This window comes from Manduca sexta, chromosome 16 (assembly GCF_014839805.1).
Source record: "Manduca sexta isolate Smith_Timp_Sample1 chromosome 16, JHU_Msex_v1.0, whole genome shotgun sequence".
Classification (NCBI taxonomy): domain Eukaryota; kingdom Metazoa; phylum Arthropoda; class Insecta; order Lepidoptera; family Sphingidae; genus Manduca; species Manduca sexta.
Window position 1 is genome coordinate 7,258,874 of NC_051130.1, and position 13,599 is coordinate 7,272,472.

Consider the following 13,599-nt stretch of genomic DNA (forward strand, 5'->3'; position numbering starts at 1 on the left):
AGCTTGAGGAGTTATTTTCCGGAAAGCATAATAAACATTGCTAACATGTCAATCTCAATTATTCATTATGATGCAGTCAATTACAATCCGAGCAATTGTTATAATGTGCACATAAATGGATATAACGCCATTTATTTCTGCTTTACTAGGTTACAAAGAGGCTATAGCATTAATTCGATGGGTTCGATGTACAGAGGAAAAATCCTTTACGTATTAAATGTTTTATTTCTATACATAAATTAACCAACTTATAAATAACTTATAAATGCATTATTAAGTCTTGGACACTATGACACCGTTTCTTGGTCAATTGTAGCAATTGCTTGATCAAATGTTTTATTCAAATTCTTGTTTGACATTTCTTCTTTTTATTTAAACTCCAGTGGCTAAGAATTTATAAAGTGTGTCTCTGTTGGCACGGCTTGGATCGTATTTATCAAGTAGTTCCATAAAGCGGGGTTCACTCTTCGCTCTAATGGCCAATAGTAATGTACGAAACACTGCCTTTTGTTTTTGCGAGCATCGGGCACAGGCAGTGGGCAATGCTTCTGGTAATGCACCTGTAAAGAGAAAAGTGAGATGTATTGCTACAATCCGTAGTATCATGGTGCCACATTAAACTCAAAGATTAAAAAAATTGAAAATTTTAATGACTACACCTTTTCTAGGTAAATTTAGTCTTAAAGATCTTTTTTACAAAAATAATTATTCACTAAATCATCGTATCGTATCGTATTTTTATTTATTTTTTTCAATTTTTATTTATTTTTCATAGCCTAGAGAATATAGAAATTTTGTTGTAAATGTAATTTACCAGTGTGAAAGACGTCTTAGAGAATTATATCTGTAAATTATGTTTCTTCGGGAAACTCATATTCTGTTATGTTATACGATTATGTACCTTATAACTAATCATGTAATTGTGATTCCAGTATATTGTTTTAAACACAGAGATATGCTTGTTATAGGTGCCCAGTACACGTTAATTTAATTCTTGTTATTAATAAAAAAATGGTATGAGTTATATTTATTACGTACAATGTATATAATATATTTTAAATTTCATTATATCTTTATTATCAGTTTAATAAGTTCGATCTACATACAAGGTAAGAATTTTCATAATTATTTTACTGCTGGTAATATGTAGATGGTCAACTTAAGTCTGGTTCAATATATAACAACAAAATGTACCTATATTTATTAAGTTTGTATTAATTACGTCTCTTATTATTTAAGGCTATTAAAATAAAATAGTTTTTGGACTGATTGTTTTTTTTTATATATCACGCATAAACAATTGATTTCTTGAAAGGTTCTGGCGACCTATCAATCCCAAATAAATTACTGTAGCAACTAATGTTCCAAAAATGGTGGAAATTAGAGAAGGGCCTTCCAAAAGTGGGAGTAATAACAAGAACGATTCTTGCAAATGCGTAATCCTAACTTATTAAGCGTCTATTAATTTTAATATTGAGTATGCAGTAATAAATTTTATTATAATATTTTACAATCATAGGATATTGCAGTAATTGTTATTGAGGGTTTAATAAAATACATGTTGCACATTAGAGTCAAAAAGGAGGTCGCCAATAAATGAGTTAAAAATAATTTATATCAGGAGGGTCTATTCTATGAGGGCATATCCGTCTTTTTGTAATTACAGACTTTATAATCAAAGGACAGCTTTGATAGCCATATAGGGAAGAGACAATAAATCCCTATTTATTTATACGCCTAACTGCTAAAATAAATCGCTACTTTCAGTCTATCTCAAAAAAGGATCAATCAAAAGATTTTATATCGTGCTTATAAATGACTTATTTTCATTGGTTTATTCTCGGAATAGAATAGAAGATTGAGATTGGGATCGTTCATTGAAAATGGCTGTCAGACGACTAGACTAAAGATCTTCGATTAGAACACACGTAACTTCAAAAATCGGATTCGCACCCGTAGACGGAATTAAGACTCTAATCATTATTAATTGTAAAAGTGTGTCACAATATTAACGGGCAGCTTCGCATACACTACGCGAGACTGCCATATAATCAAAAACCTACGTAAGGTATTAACGTCATAATTGCGTGACAACACATTTACCTGAGTAATTTTGTGATTCCCTAATAATTATTTGCATACGCATTTGAAGCTTATTAACTTGGTAAAATATATCTTTAAGTAGTCACTGAATGAGCAAAAGCTTGTAAAAGACATATAGATTTGCCTTGGGTTTCTGTGTGTAAATTATTTTTATTTCGTTTTTTGGAAGGGATTGTAAATTTTATTTAATTCTTCTCTTGACAAATATGATATTAATCTAAACAAACGATATTGCAAAGGTAGTACAAATCTCATTATCAATCTCTTATGGATTTTACTTCAACGACGTGTTGGTTGGGGTAACTCTTATGGCTTTTTTAACGATGTTTGTACTGTACCAACTCCAATGGCATTTAAATTAGCGACATTTCTATTATTGTAACTGTTATGCCTCTTCAAGCCACGTTTGTAATGTAGCAACTTTAATGGAATTTACTTTAGCGACGTTTGCATTATGGTAACTCTTATTGCTTTTATTTTATGGTTTTTAAAAGCAATAGCTGTAAAATAGTCTATTAGCTTATAATACTTACGTTTAAACACCTTCCCATCCTTAGTGCAGGGGCCTTTGTCCATAACGCATTTGTAGTAACCCAGTAGGATTCTATCGTTTTGCAGGATGGCATTTATGTTAATATTCTCATTCCGAGGATAGTTCTGCTGCGTGGAGCGTGACACCACCACCGTCAGCACGAGACACAACAACCAAGTCTTCATTGTTGGGTTTCTGGAAAATATAAAGTAATTTTTATGAAGGGTCATTTAGACATTGCATAGAAGAAACTATATACTTATCTTATTGAAAACAACACTTTTATATAAGTTTACTTATCATAAATGTAAAATTAAAAAGTGTATGTTTTGAAAAAAATATCATTACAAAGTAAATTTAAATTTACATTCCCTAAGACCACTACTATTACACGAAGAGAATTTGTCGGAGCGGCAAGATCATACTTTCCGTGAAAACTACACTTTCATTATGAACAATCGCCATATTCGCACAAAACAAGAAACTGATAAAAAATCTAAAAACTAAAGCCAAGATTTTTGGCGAAAATATTTGTTATTCATGAATGATTTTTGAAGAAGTTAAGACGAATATGTGGTTTAATTAATAACGCAATATAAAAATGACACTGCATATCTGGATTCTGGACACTATAGTCCTAAGTGGAGAAGTAACAAGCTACTGGATGTTAAGAACGACACAACCTTCATTAGTTTATGCAGTATATTAAACTAAGTTATAAAAAATATTACAAAATGTTTTTATTGTCAATCAAAATTTATAGAAAGAAAAACTATGCAATCGTTTTTAAGATAAATAAAAGACAAGACTAAAAGTGAACTCTACCTACTTTAGAGAAATTTGTCCAAACTTGTTTCGCTTCGCTTTTATAAAGTGCATAAATGAAAGAGAAACACTATATACAATAAATAGATGTATTGAAAATTGCATAAGATTTCGCTAAATTGATTTTTAAAAACAATCCTACTCAAACGAATACCTCGTATGGTGTAGGCATGGAGAAAAGCGAGGAAGGCATGGGAAGATATTATAAGATATGTGAGAAGTGCAAAAGCATATGGGCACGTACATACCTATGAGGCATAAGAACTCAATACAGTCTGTATGTGTTCGAGGTATATGAGACCAAAAAAGATTTGTTAAAATTGTGCGTTTAGGAATGAGAGGATGTGAGTATCTTAGCGACACGGTCTGGTTTTGAACGATGTTTTAAAATTCAACATTTACGTAGTTCGATTTCAAAGAAGTCAATAAATCTGTACCTAATTCTAAACATTTTTGCATTTAAAAATCGGGATATAAGATTCCATCATCAATACTAAAAATTACTAGTCTTAAGATAATCTCTATTTGCTCTCGTATCAGCTAGTTAAGCAACACATGACGCCAGCTATCTGCTATACCTTAATTTCTCATATTGCTTATAACTATTTATAAAAATAATAATATAATTATTGAACTCTCTATTACCCCGGAACATCGGAATTTCCATTATAATTTGATATTTAACTTATTTTTTCTTCACATTGAATTATCTTTTTTCACGTCATGTCGTCAAAAAATGTATTCCAGAATAATTATTCACTAACCAAATATTTTTTCTAGGAAATCTTAATCAAGAGGATAATAAAAATATCATTGCAAATGAAGCGTTAAGCTGGTTTACAAAATTAAAAAATACCAATCAACTTCTTGAACAGTTTCTAAGCATGTCGAATAACACCTCTGACTCGTTCTTGGAAAATATAAACGCAGTAAATTGCTAGTTGTTATAACTATAAACTAATTGCCACTAATGAATTCTGTTTAACTCATAAAACATCTATCAATTCAAAATAGGTTTATATAAATATCCTTGAAAACAAAACGTTTAGTAACAAAGACATTCCAATTTTAAACAAATCGAAGTAGAAACTTTCACAAACACTTTCTAAGCAAAAAGTACTCACAATTAGAAGAAAGCACCTTCAAGATCGGCTGCCACCGATGGTATGGCGGTATCTCGGCTCCACAGTGGGGTGCAAACATTTCTCGAACCGGCCCCGAGGTCGATGTAACGGGCCGCATACAAAACGTGCCCGCTCCGGAAATAAAGAAAGCAGCATGCCGGTAGAATAAAATGCAATTTGTTTTGGTCCTTTTACCGTGGTTTTTAAATCAGATGCAGCCAAACTTGTTTGAGTCGATGAACTTAAGGGATGACATAAGTTCAACTTTGAGCAGTTCACGTAATGGATTTTATATAATTTGCTATATTTACTTTTGTTGTATAAATATAACTAAAAACTTTTGTTTTAATGCTTTCATTATTTTGTTTAACAATTTCAAACAGTATTGTTATTTTAAAGTTAGTTATCGTTCATTTTGGATTAGCCTGTAATCAGTATTGATTCACCTTTTTTGTGTTTTTGTTCTGAGTTAAAGTTGCGAGTCTAGTAGCATCTCTGATAAATATCTATACCGTAATAAATAGTTTCGTGTTCAAGTAGAAGCAATAAAGTAGAAAGCAATGTAAAGGTATATAAAATCTAATAACAACAGTAGTTCTATTATTTCTTTCGGACCTACAGACCCACTTATGAAGTAGGTATAGTAAAGTGGGTCTATATGTCTGAGTGTTGGCCAAAAACGGTAAATACACTCATCTATGCGACGAAACACGTATCGCTTATATGAATGTAGTCTAATTCTATTCTGTATTAATTAACAGCATTTAAAGAATTCTAATTTATCCGATATATGCCTTTTTTGAATGCATGCAGAATTTAGCATTAATACACGTTTTTCTTCAAACTAAGATGTAGAAAAAATTGCATTTTTATATATATAATATAATAATAATATCAGCCCTGTATTATATACTTGCCCACTGCTGAGCACGGGCCTCCTCTACTACTGAGAGGGATTAGGCCTTAGTCCACCACGCTGGCCTAGTGCCGATTGGTAGACTTCACACACCTTCAAAATTCCTATAAAGAACTTTTCAGATGTGCAGGTTTCCTCACGATGTTTTCCTTCACCGTTAAAGCGAACGATAAATTCACAAAGAATACACACATGATTTTAGAAAAGTCAGAGGTGTGTGCCCTTGGGATTTGAACTTGCGGACATTCGTCTTGGCAGTGCGTTCCACACCCAACTAGGCTATCGTCGCTGCGCATTTTTATATGCTTCTATTAAAATATTATACTTGTATATCTCTCTCGTGTAATATCTCCATATTATAAGTCCTGGTGTACTTAAAAATTAAAAACGCGTATACTTATATATCTTAACATTTTTTTTTCATATCGGCATGGCTACCTGGTATGCCCTTGTTTACGTGTCTAAGAATACAATAGTCTATTATCCATACAATGATACCTGTGGCGCGTTGTAAAGGCAACCAGAAACAACTAGCAATATTTTATGAACATGATATTGCTATAAATTTATTACAAGGTTGGTACTAAGTATAAATCTTAGGTTTATTTATAGAATTTAATAATAGTAATAGGACATGATGTTAATAATGTTTAGGTTCTGGATAGATATAATATATAGAGTAATAGAGATACCTGAGGAAGGGAGAGGGATTTTTTGCGATTTCATAAAAATAACAGACTCTGCGTTTACAAGACTTCTTATGTTGAAAAATATTACTGCTCCGTGATGCCGCTCCATATATAATTAAATATGTGTAAGCATAAAATTTTAAGTAGGTTGACGTAGCAATGGACTGGCAACATTTGTCCCAAAATAGATAACCGCTTGGCAAATGTAGCGTGGGACGCCCTCTGGCTAGACTTACACACAAGGGCCGGCAGCGACTGGATGCATAAAGCAGCAGACCTTCTGGGCTCTGTGGCGGTCCTTAGGAAAGGCTTGACACATATAATTAAGTAAAATATAGTAAACACGTGTTTGGCACGGCTTTACCAATTATATTTCTCTTTTGGGCAAAAGTTATTTGAACAATGTGATTGTTTGGGAGTCAGAACATTTCCACATAAAGTTTGTAAGATAAAGTCCAACACGAACAGATAAAAATAACGATGTTCTATATTTAGTCAGTTATTAATTTATGGATATATATTGTCTGACAATTGAAAAATCAGCCCTTAGTTAATAACATTTGGGGTTGATGTCCTGTGAAATTATTAGGTGTTTCTTGGAGATATTTTCGCTTTTGTGAAAGGCCTTTCCAAGGACAAAAGTATATTAATCTGGGACATGATCTATGTGTGTGGCTTTAGTTTCTACGTTTACTTCTAACTTGCACACTTGAAAACATTTATACTTTTCATATTTATGTTATTAGTAGATAAGACACATGTCCTTTAATATATCACATCAACTTTTGGCAATCTAATTGCCTTTATTTTACACATTGAGTTTTATATTTATTTGACATCAGTACATCTTTCTCCGTTTTTTGAATCTTGACTAAATTTTTCGAAAAATTGTCGATGAAGCCAACAGTCTGCCAATCAAGTCCTTCTACGTGAGTGAACGCGATGATTAAAAATAAAACAAAAAAATATTTAAACATCATATATTTCGTAAGTATTCACGAATTATCATTATCAAACCGCATATAGTGTTTTGAGTGCCTTAAACTCATCGATATAGTCTCTTTCGAGTGTTTTTATTGCTTCTTCGAATTTAGCTTTCTGCGCACGTGTGCAATCACCGCATTTGGTTTCAAGGATACTGGGTGTTTTGTCTGCAATACAATAAATATTTTTAGGCAACAAAAAAATTATATTCAAGAACTTTTTAATCGATGGTTTCGTTTCAATAAAATACGAATAAATACAGTATAAATTAAATCAACATCGATAGTGGCAATAATTAAGTCACCCCCATGAGTCTTTACATCTGCATGATATTAGAATAATTTCCAGCAAAGGAATATTTCTAGAGGTGTAACATATAATTTTAAACTTTAAGAAAGGCCACACCATCATCAGCAATCTCTATGCGCACAAAACTGAAGAAGTCAATATGAATGTTGATACTGAACCAAATCAATAGAATTACTTTAGGCATACGAAAATGTTTGACCCATACCGGAATCTATCTAGTACACTAATACTACACAAATTTTCTTATTTATAATATTAGTCAGAGTAAGAAGTATGATTAAGAATAATGGACTTAACATAGGCGATAATACGATAATAAAGTCATATATTATTTCTCACTTACGTTGATTGCATCAAGTTGAATACACTCTTACCGGTACACTATTACATTATGATTTCTTATGTTTAAGAGAATATGAAATATAGACATCAACAGTCTTCGAATTTTATTGCGGGATTTCGCTTTTTATTTTCTCCCGACGTTTCGAAAAGTCTTTCTGTCTCCCTAGTGACTGTTTAGTTACAGTTTTTCTAACATCGGTACAAAATAAAAAAAATCCAAAAACTAGTTTATTTTAACATTATTGTTAATCGAACAAATATTTATTTCGCTTGCGGATATGTCGAAGTCCTTTAAAAGTCAAATTTTATTTAAATCCAACAAACGAGGTCTTTGTGTATTTCTAGCAAACATCTTTACAAACCTTTGTAATTAAGATAAGATTAACGCTCGTATTCATAAACGTTATTTATCTAAGACTGAACATTGCTGTGATAATAAATCTGTTTCTCAGCTTTGTTTATCTGACAGATTGCTGTTTGTTCAGCTTTGTTTATTTGACAGCTAACTAGATTCAAGTAGTATCGCAATATTAGCCAATCACAACAGTCCTATATCTATGCACTGCGAAAGCTGCCATGCCGTCAGCACTGAGAAACAGACTCGTTATCACAGCAATGCTCCGACCTTAGATAAATAACGTCTATGAATAAGGCGTTAAGACTATATTTTAGAATAGAGGAACTTATTAATATTTACTTGCCTTTGATTATCTGGTATTTCCCGCACGGGCTACGGTCCAGAACACAATCGAGAAGAAGTTTCCTTTGGACATCATCACTCATTATTTCTTTAATGTTAAACTGGTCGAAAATTTGACCATCATGGATCGTTTGAGCGGCAGCAAGTGCCACCAACAATGCAAGCAAAAACACCTTCATGGCGTACCTATAATTAAAAAACAACAAACATGAAAATGCAGTTTTGTGTTGTTAGCTTTAAATGATGTGTACCAATCAGCGGCTAAAGGTGAAATTTTCCTAAAGGGAACCACAAAATATAGGTATTATCTAAATATATATAATTCAAAAGTGACTGACTGACTGACATAATGATCTATCAACGCACAGCCCAAACTATTGGACGGATCGGGCTGAAATTTGGTATGCAGGTAGATATTAAGACATAGGCATGCGCTAAGAAAGGATTTTGATTAATTCTACCTCGAAGGGGATAAAATAGGGGATGAAAGTTTGTATAAAACTTTGTCAATTTTAAACCGATCGGGCTGAGACTGCATGCATAAAGCTACTATGACGTAGAAATCCCTTAAGAAAGGATTTTGACAAATTCCACCCCTAAGGGGATAAAATAGGGGATGAAAGTTTGTATAAATCTTCTTAAATTTTTGACTGATTGAACTGAAACTAAAAATTGGAGCTACTATGATGAAGACGTTCGCTTAAATAGGATTTTGATAAATTCAACCCCCATGGGAATAAAATTAGTTTGTGTTAAGTATGCAATACGGGACACGAGTGAAACAAACGCTGGCTCGTAACGCACTAATTTATTAGCCCATCGACAAGGGCGTGTACGCAGCACGCTATACTTATAACTACATATATAACAGTTTGAACCTATCAGTACCGGGAAAATATGTAACGAGACTTTTATCATACAGTGGACTTTTATCCCGAAAAAATTCCTTCACGCAGGCGAAGCCGCGAGCAAAAACTAGTTATGCATAAATGCGGTCTGCATGTCCTTCTGACGATGATTGCATTCTACATAAATTAGGCAGGAATCGGGTTTTATGGACACTTCGCCACTGGTACCAATTCATTGATATGTTTGTAGTTTAAATCGTTTTCGGCTAAAACGACTGCGTAGAACTATTGTTCAGTAGAAGTTATGAGCTGTTTTGCTTTTTCTTGTGCCCTCAGATAGCTTACATGGCTAACTTTCGCTGATGGTAGGATATATTTTTTATCCGCCCGGATAGCGACCACCGTAGACAAGGTGTTAAAACCGTCGCGTTCCGAGATCGACCTATGTATATCCGGTTTCAAGAGGCTGACATTTCTCGTCAGTCGACATTCTATTGGACCCCATCCAACTTATCATTGGGTGTAATGGAATCACTTTGCTGTGCACATATAAAAAACAAAATTTGCTTCTAGCCATATCAAAAACTTTATACGAGTTATGCGTCGGTGCAGGTTTGGTACAAATCACTCCAGCTTCGTTTATAAAACCAAACAAAGCCCAAATCACTTAGTAAGATAAATAGGAAAAACATTAAATGACAAATTATTTATAATTCTTACGTCTGTGAGATAGCAAACACAAAAATAAATTATAAAATAAAATCCCTACCGTACTTATATCACCAGAAGTCTAGAAATCACTAAACAGTTTGTCCAAAATCCATTGATATTTAAAGGCGTGTAACAACAACTTTTTATGCAACATTAAAAAACCTGCATTTTGATATTTTAGAGTTCCTTGGTGGCATTATAAAACTACTATATCTATGCGAACTATACATCGTGATTGTATAGTCGTTTTGGAACCAAAACGTGGCTACTTTAAACAATTTGTAAGACCAAAAAAATAGTGAATTAATCGTACTGTTGATAATTAAAAAAAAATAGTGTTTGATACTATTGTTTTTCACTAGTTCGAATTTGATAATGATAGTAACATCGCGACAATTAATTAATAATTATGAATGGCACCGATCGTAGTAGTACATGAGATTTAGTTGCATTACCACGAGTTCTCATTTATTATTCGTAAACATTAATTTTAGTATTTTTTTTTAAACTGTTATTGATACAGGAATAAAATTTTTCGGTTCCAAAACGACTATAAAATCACGACGTATATAACTATGCGATTGATGCAATGTAGTCGTTTTTGTGTTATGTTATAAGTATATGCATCATAAACAAAGGACTCGTCGTGTATTACATGGGCATTAAAATAGCTAGAGAAACGAGGGTGTGATGACACACCTATGAGAATCTAATAGGCGCGTTGCGTATAATGTAAATATATAATTACTATAGCACGTTTATAGTTAAACCACACGCCTACCAAACCTCACCAAATTATTATAAACTAGCTTTTGCCCGCTGCTCCGCTCGGGTGATTATTATTTCCAAGATAAAATTCCCGCTTTGAATACAAAGCGGCAATTTTATCTTGGATGGATATCTTGGATATCTTGGATAATAATCCCAGGGTACAAAATGGCCTATAGCAGAAGTAATTTAGCTTCTTATAAGTGAAAGAGTTTTTAACATCGGTTCCAAAGTAATTCCAGAGATTACCCCATCCAAAAAAACAAAGTTACAAACTTTATAATATTAGTATAGATTCGAATGTGTGAGAGTCGTTTCCCAAGGTTTACATGACGCCCACGCAAGCGAACTTGCAAGGGATTATACTTTGTCGCAGATCCTCAAGTATGGGTTTTTGAACACAAATTAACTTAGGCATGGAAGCATAACTTGGGCATGGAATTCATCCATATCAGTCGCGATTACTAATCACCTGCACTCGCACTAATCAAAGTGAAAAAGGCCTTAAGGTGTATCAGCTTGCTCTAATGAAACCTGATGATTGATGGTAAACCGGGGCCCGGCCTTGGCTTACTTCCATGATCGGGCAGCAGGTGTAGAGTTATTATTCTAAGTCTGCTACAGTGTAGGATACCGATATCCAGTAATGTTTTTGTAAACACAATATTATGTTATTATGGTGTTACCGGTCTTGAAAGTTTTTGACTATATTTTCATCCAGTAAGATCCATTACATTCTCATATTATTATTTTTATTTGTTTTAGCTTAATTTTAGTTAAAAATATAGTACTTAAACTTTGAAACGTACTTACAATACTATTGTAAGGAACCTGTGACATGTACAAAGATCTGTTTTGACAAAATAAATGTTAGATACCTATAACTTCTATTGCACAGTCAAGGGTACTCGTGATATGCATAGAAATGATTGAAGAATAAAGGAATATTTGTGAATTTGAATGCACATTTAAATTTTTTGAATATTTTTAGAACAATAGGTTGATAATTGCACACTGCTTAAATCCGCATTATATAACAGTAAGGTAACGGAACCTATGATGGTCCACCTAATGTAAAAATCTTCATAAAATCCTAATAGCGGAATTTCAACAAAAATCTTTGATTAAATCATAACATACTTAATAATAAATCACTAATAAAAAATCGTCATGTGTTTTTCTCATCATCTCTTTACATTATAACAGCAAAAAAACTCAGCACCATGGTTGATGGGTTATGTTAGGCACCTGGCCTCAATATGACCTACAAATACTTACATTAGTATGCATACTATCGACATTGAAGTATTACGTTTTCCTTATAACGGACTGTCAGACACTTTTATTTCTAAACAACCAAAAAAGTAAACAAAACCAAGTAAACCTTGGCCGTGACCTTATAGAAAATTGTTCAAAATAAAAATTATATGGACTAAATTAATGAATGACAAATATGTATGTAGTGATGTGGTAGGTATAATATTTGACGAGAATATAATAACACTCGTAAATCGGATGAATACTCGATTGTTTACTTTTAAGTTGTATGAAAATCTAGTAGGCCATGAGTGAAACACTTCATCTGAGTTCAGTAAAATCTTGTGAAAATAAAATAATGAGCGACAAATAATAATATTTACTTATAATTAAATGTCGAATACATTACATTGTTGTATCAATGGCAGTGCGAACGGTGAAATTTTCCCAAAGGGAACCCGACACGACATATAGATACTTATCAGGGATGTTACGGAGCTTCGACGCCGACACCGTTAAGTCGGAACTTCCGATTAATAAAACCTTCGGTTCCGACTTCGGCTCCGAAACTTTTAAATTGGAGCTCGAAGCGTTGCAAATATCGACGGCGACTGTTACGAATACGTAAACATCTGTCTCTTCCCACCACTTATTCTGCCTTCGACTCCGACTACGATAAATCAAATTAAAAAACTCCAACTTTGGTTTCGATAAATTTACCTCTGTTACATCCCTAGCACTTATATACATAAATGCTGTCTGCAAATCGTTCTGTTGATAATTAGATTCTACAAAAATTGTAAAAAATTATATAGAATAATATTCGGTTGATAATAAAAGGAAGTCGGCAGGAATCTTGATATACGGACTTTTTGTCACTGATCAATGGTAAAAATAGTATTATATAATAATATTGTATTTTATTTAAAAAAAGGTCACGTCATGGAAATAATAACTTGGCTACTGACACGACGCAGGACAGAAAAAATTACAGATATTTTGAAAATGGCGGTGTCTTTGAACTTCAGAAGAAGAACAAGCATTTGGACCCTGTCGCAGATGCCATTTTGTTTTTGGTGGCTAATAAATAAGTGCTATTTTGATACCGGTTTTAGACATGCATTAATGCATAAGGTAGATTATCTATTTAGGTAAAGCCAGACAATCTATTGATTATAAGTTGGTAAAAAACTTTATTATTATCAAATAAACAGAACATAATATATAATTTTAAACATCTAGCATGAATCATTTATTATGACGCCTTTTGAAAAACTTTACATTTATGTTTTTTTTACTTTTATGATAATTATTTTTAATGGTTTTTTTTCATGTCATTATCATATAATAGTTACCAAAACGGCGCGGGAAGCGTGTTTTTCAAAAAGATCTATTCGAAATTATTAATGAATATAGAAAAAAAATAAACATAATATTTATTCAGATATTGTCTTTAATCTGAAAAACACACGTGACGCTTTTATTGCGGAA

General features: G+C 32.7%; 2 protein-coding genes across 2 annotated transcripts; both read right to left on the reverse strand.

The window, feature by feature from the left end:
* Positions 1 to 205: 205 nt before the first annotated feature.
* LOC115446234 (allergen Tha p 1) lies at positions 206 to 5,508 on the reverse strand. Its single transcript, XM_030172814.2, has 3 exons — positions 4,585 to 5,508; positions 2,637 to 2,830; positions 206 to 560 (listed from the first exon to the last, which is right to left on the reverse strand). Exons 2-3 carry the CDS (start codon positions 2,818 to 2,820, stop codon positions 373 to 375), a joined length of 372 nt encoding a protein of 123 aa, XP_030028674.1. The 5' UTR covers positions 2,821 to 2,830; positions 4,585 to 5,508; the 3' UTR covers positions 206 to 372.
* Positions 5,509 to 7,155: 1,647 nt separating this feature from the next.
* On the reverse strand, positions 7,156 to 10,227 carry LOC115446243. The gene is made up of 3 exons (XM_030172828.2): positions 10,142 to 10,227; positions 8,526 to 8,710; positions 7,156 to 7,340 (listed from the first exon to the last, which is right to left on the reverse strand). The coding sequence occupies exons 2-3, from the start codon at positions 8,701 to 8,703 to the stop codon at positions 7,201 to 7,203; spliced, it is 318 nt and encodes a 105-aa protein (XP_030028688.2). The 5' UTR covers positions 8,704 to 8,710; positions 10,142 to 10,227; the 3' UTR covers positions 7,156 to 7,200.
* Positions 10,228 to 13,599: the final 3,372 nt, after the last annotated feature.

Bases quoted from the DNA above. Each gene is read 5' to 3' on its own strand.
- LOC115446234 (XM_030172814.2), bottom strand. From the start codon at position 2,820: ATGAAGACTTGGTTGTTGTGTCTCGTGCTGACGGTGGTGGTGTCACGC. The intron at 561-2,636 runs GTAAGTATTATA...TTCTCTTTACAG, and splicing joins GGATGGGAAGGTGTTTAAAC to GTGCATTACCAGAAGCATTG.
- LOC115446243 (XM_030172828.2), bottom strand. From the start codon at position 8,703: ATGAAGGTGTTTTTGCTTGCATTGTTGGTGGCACTTGCTGCCGCTCAA. The intron at 7,341-8,525 runs GCAAGTAAATAT...ATTGTATTGCAG, and splicing joins GAAATACCAGATAATCAAAG to ACAAAACACCCAGTATCCTT.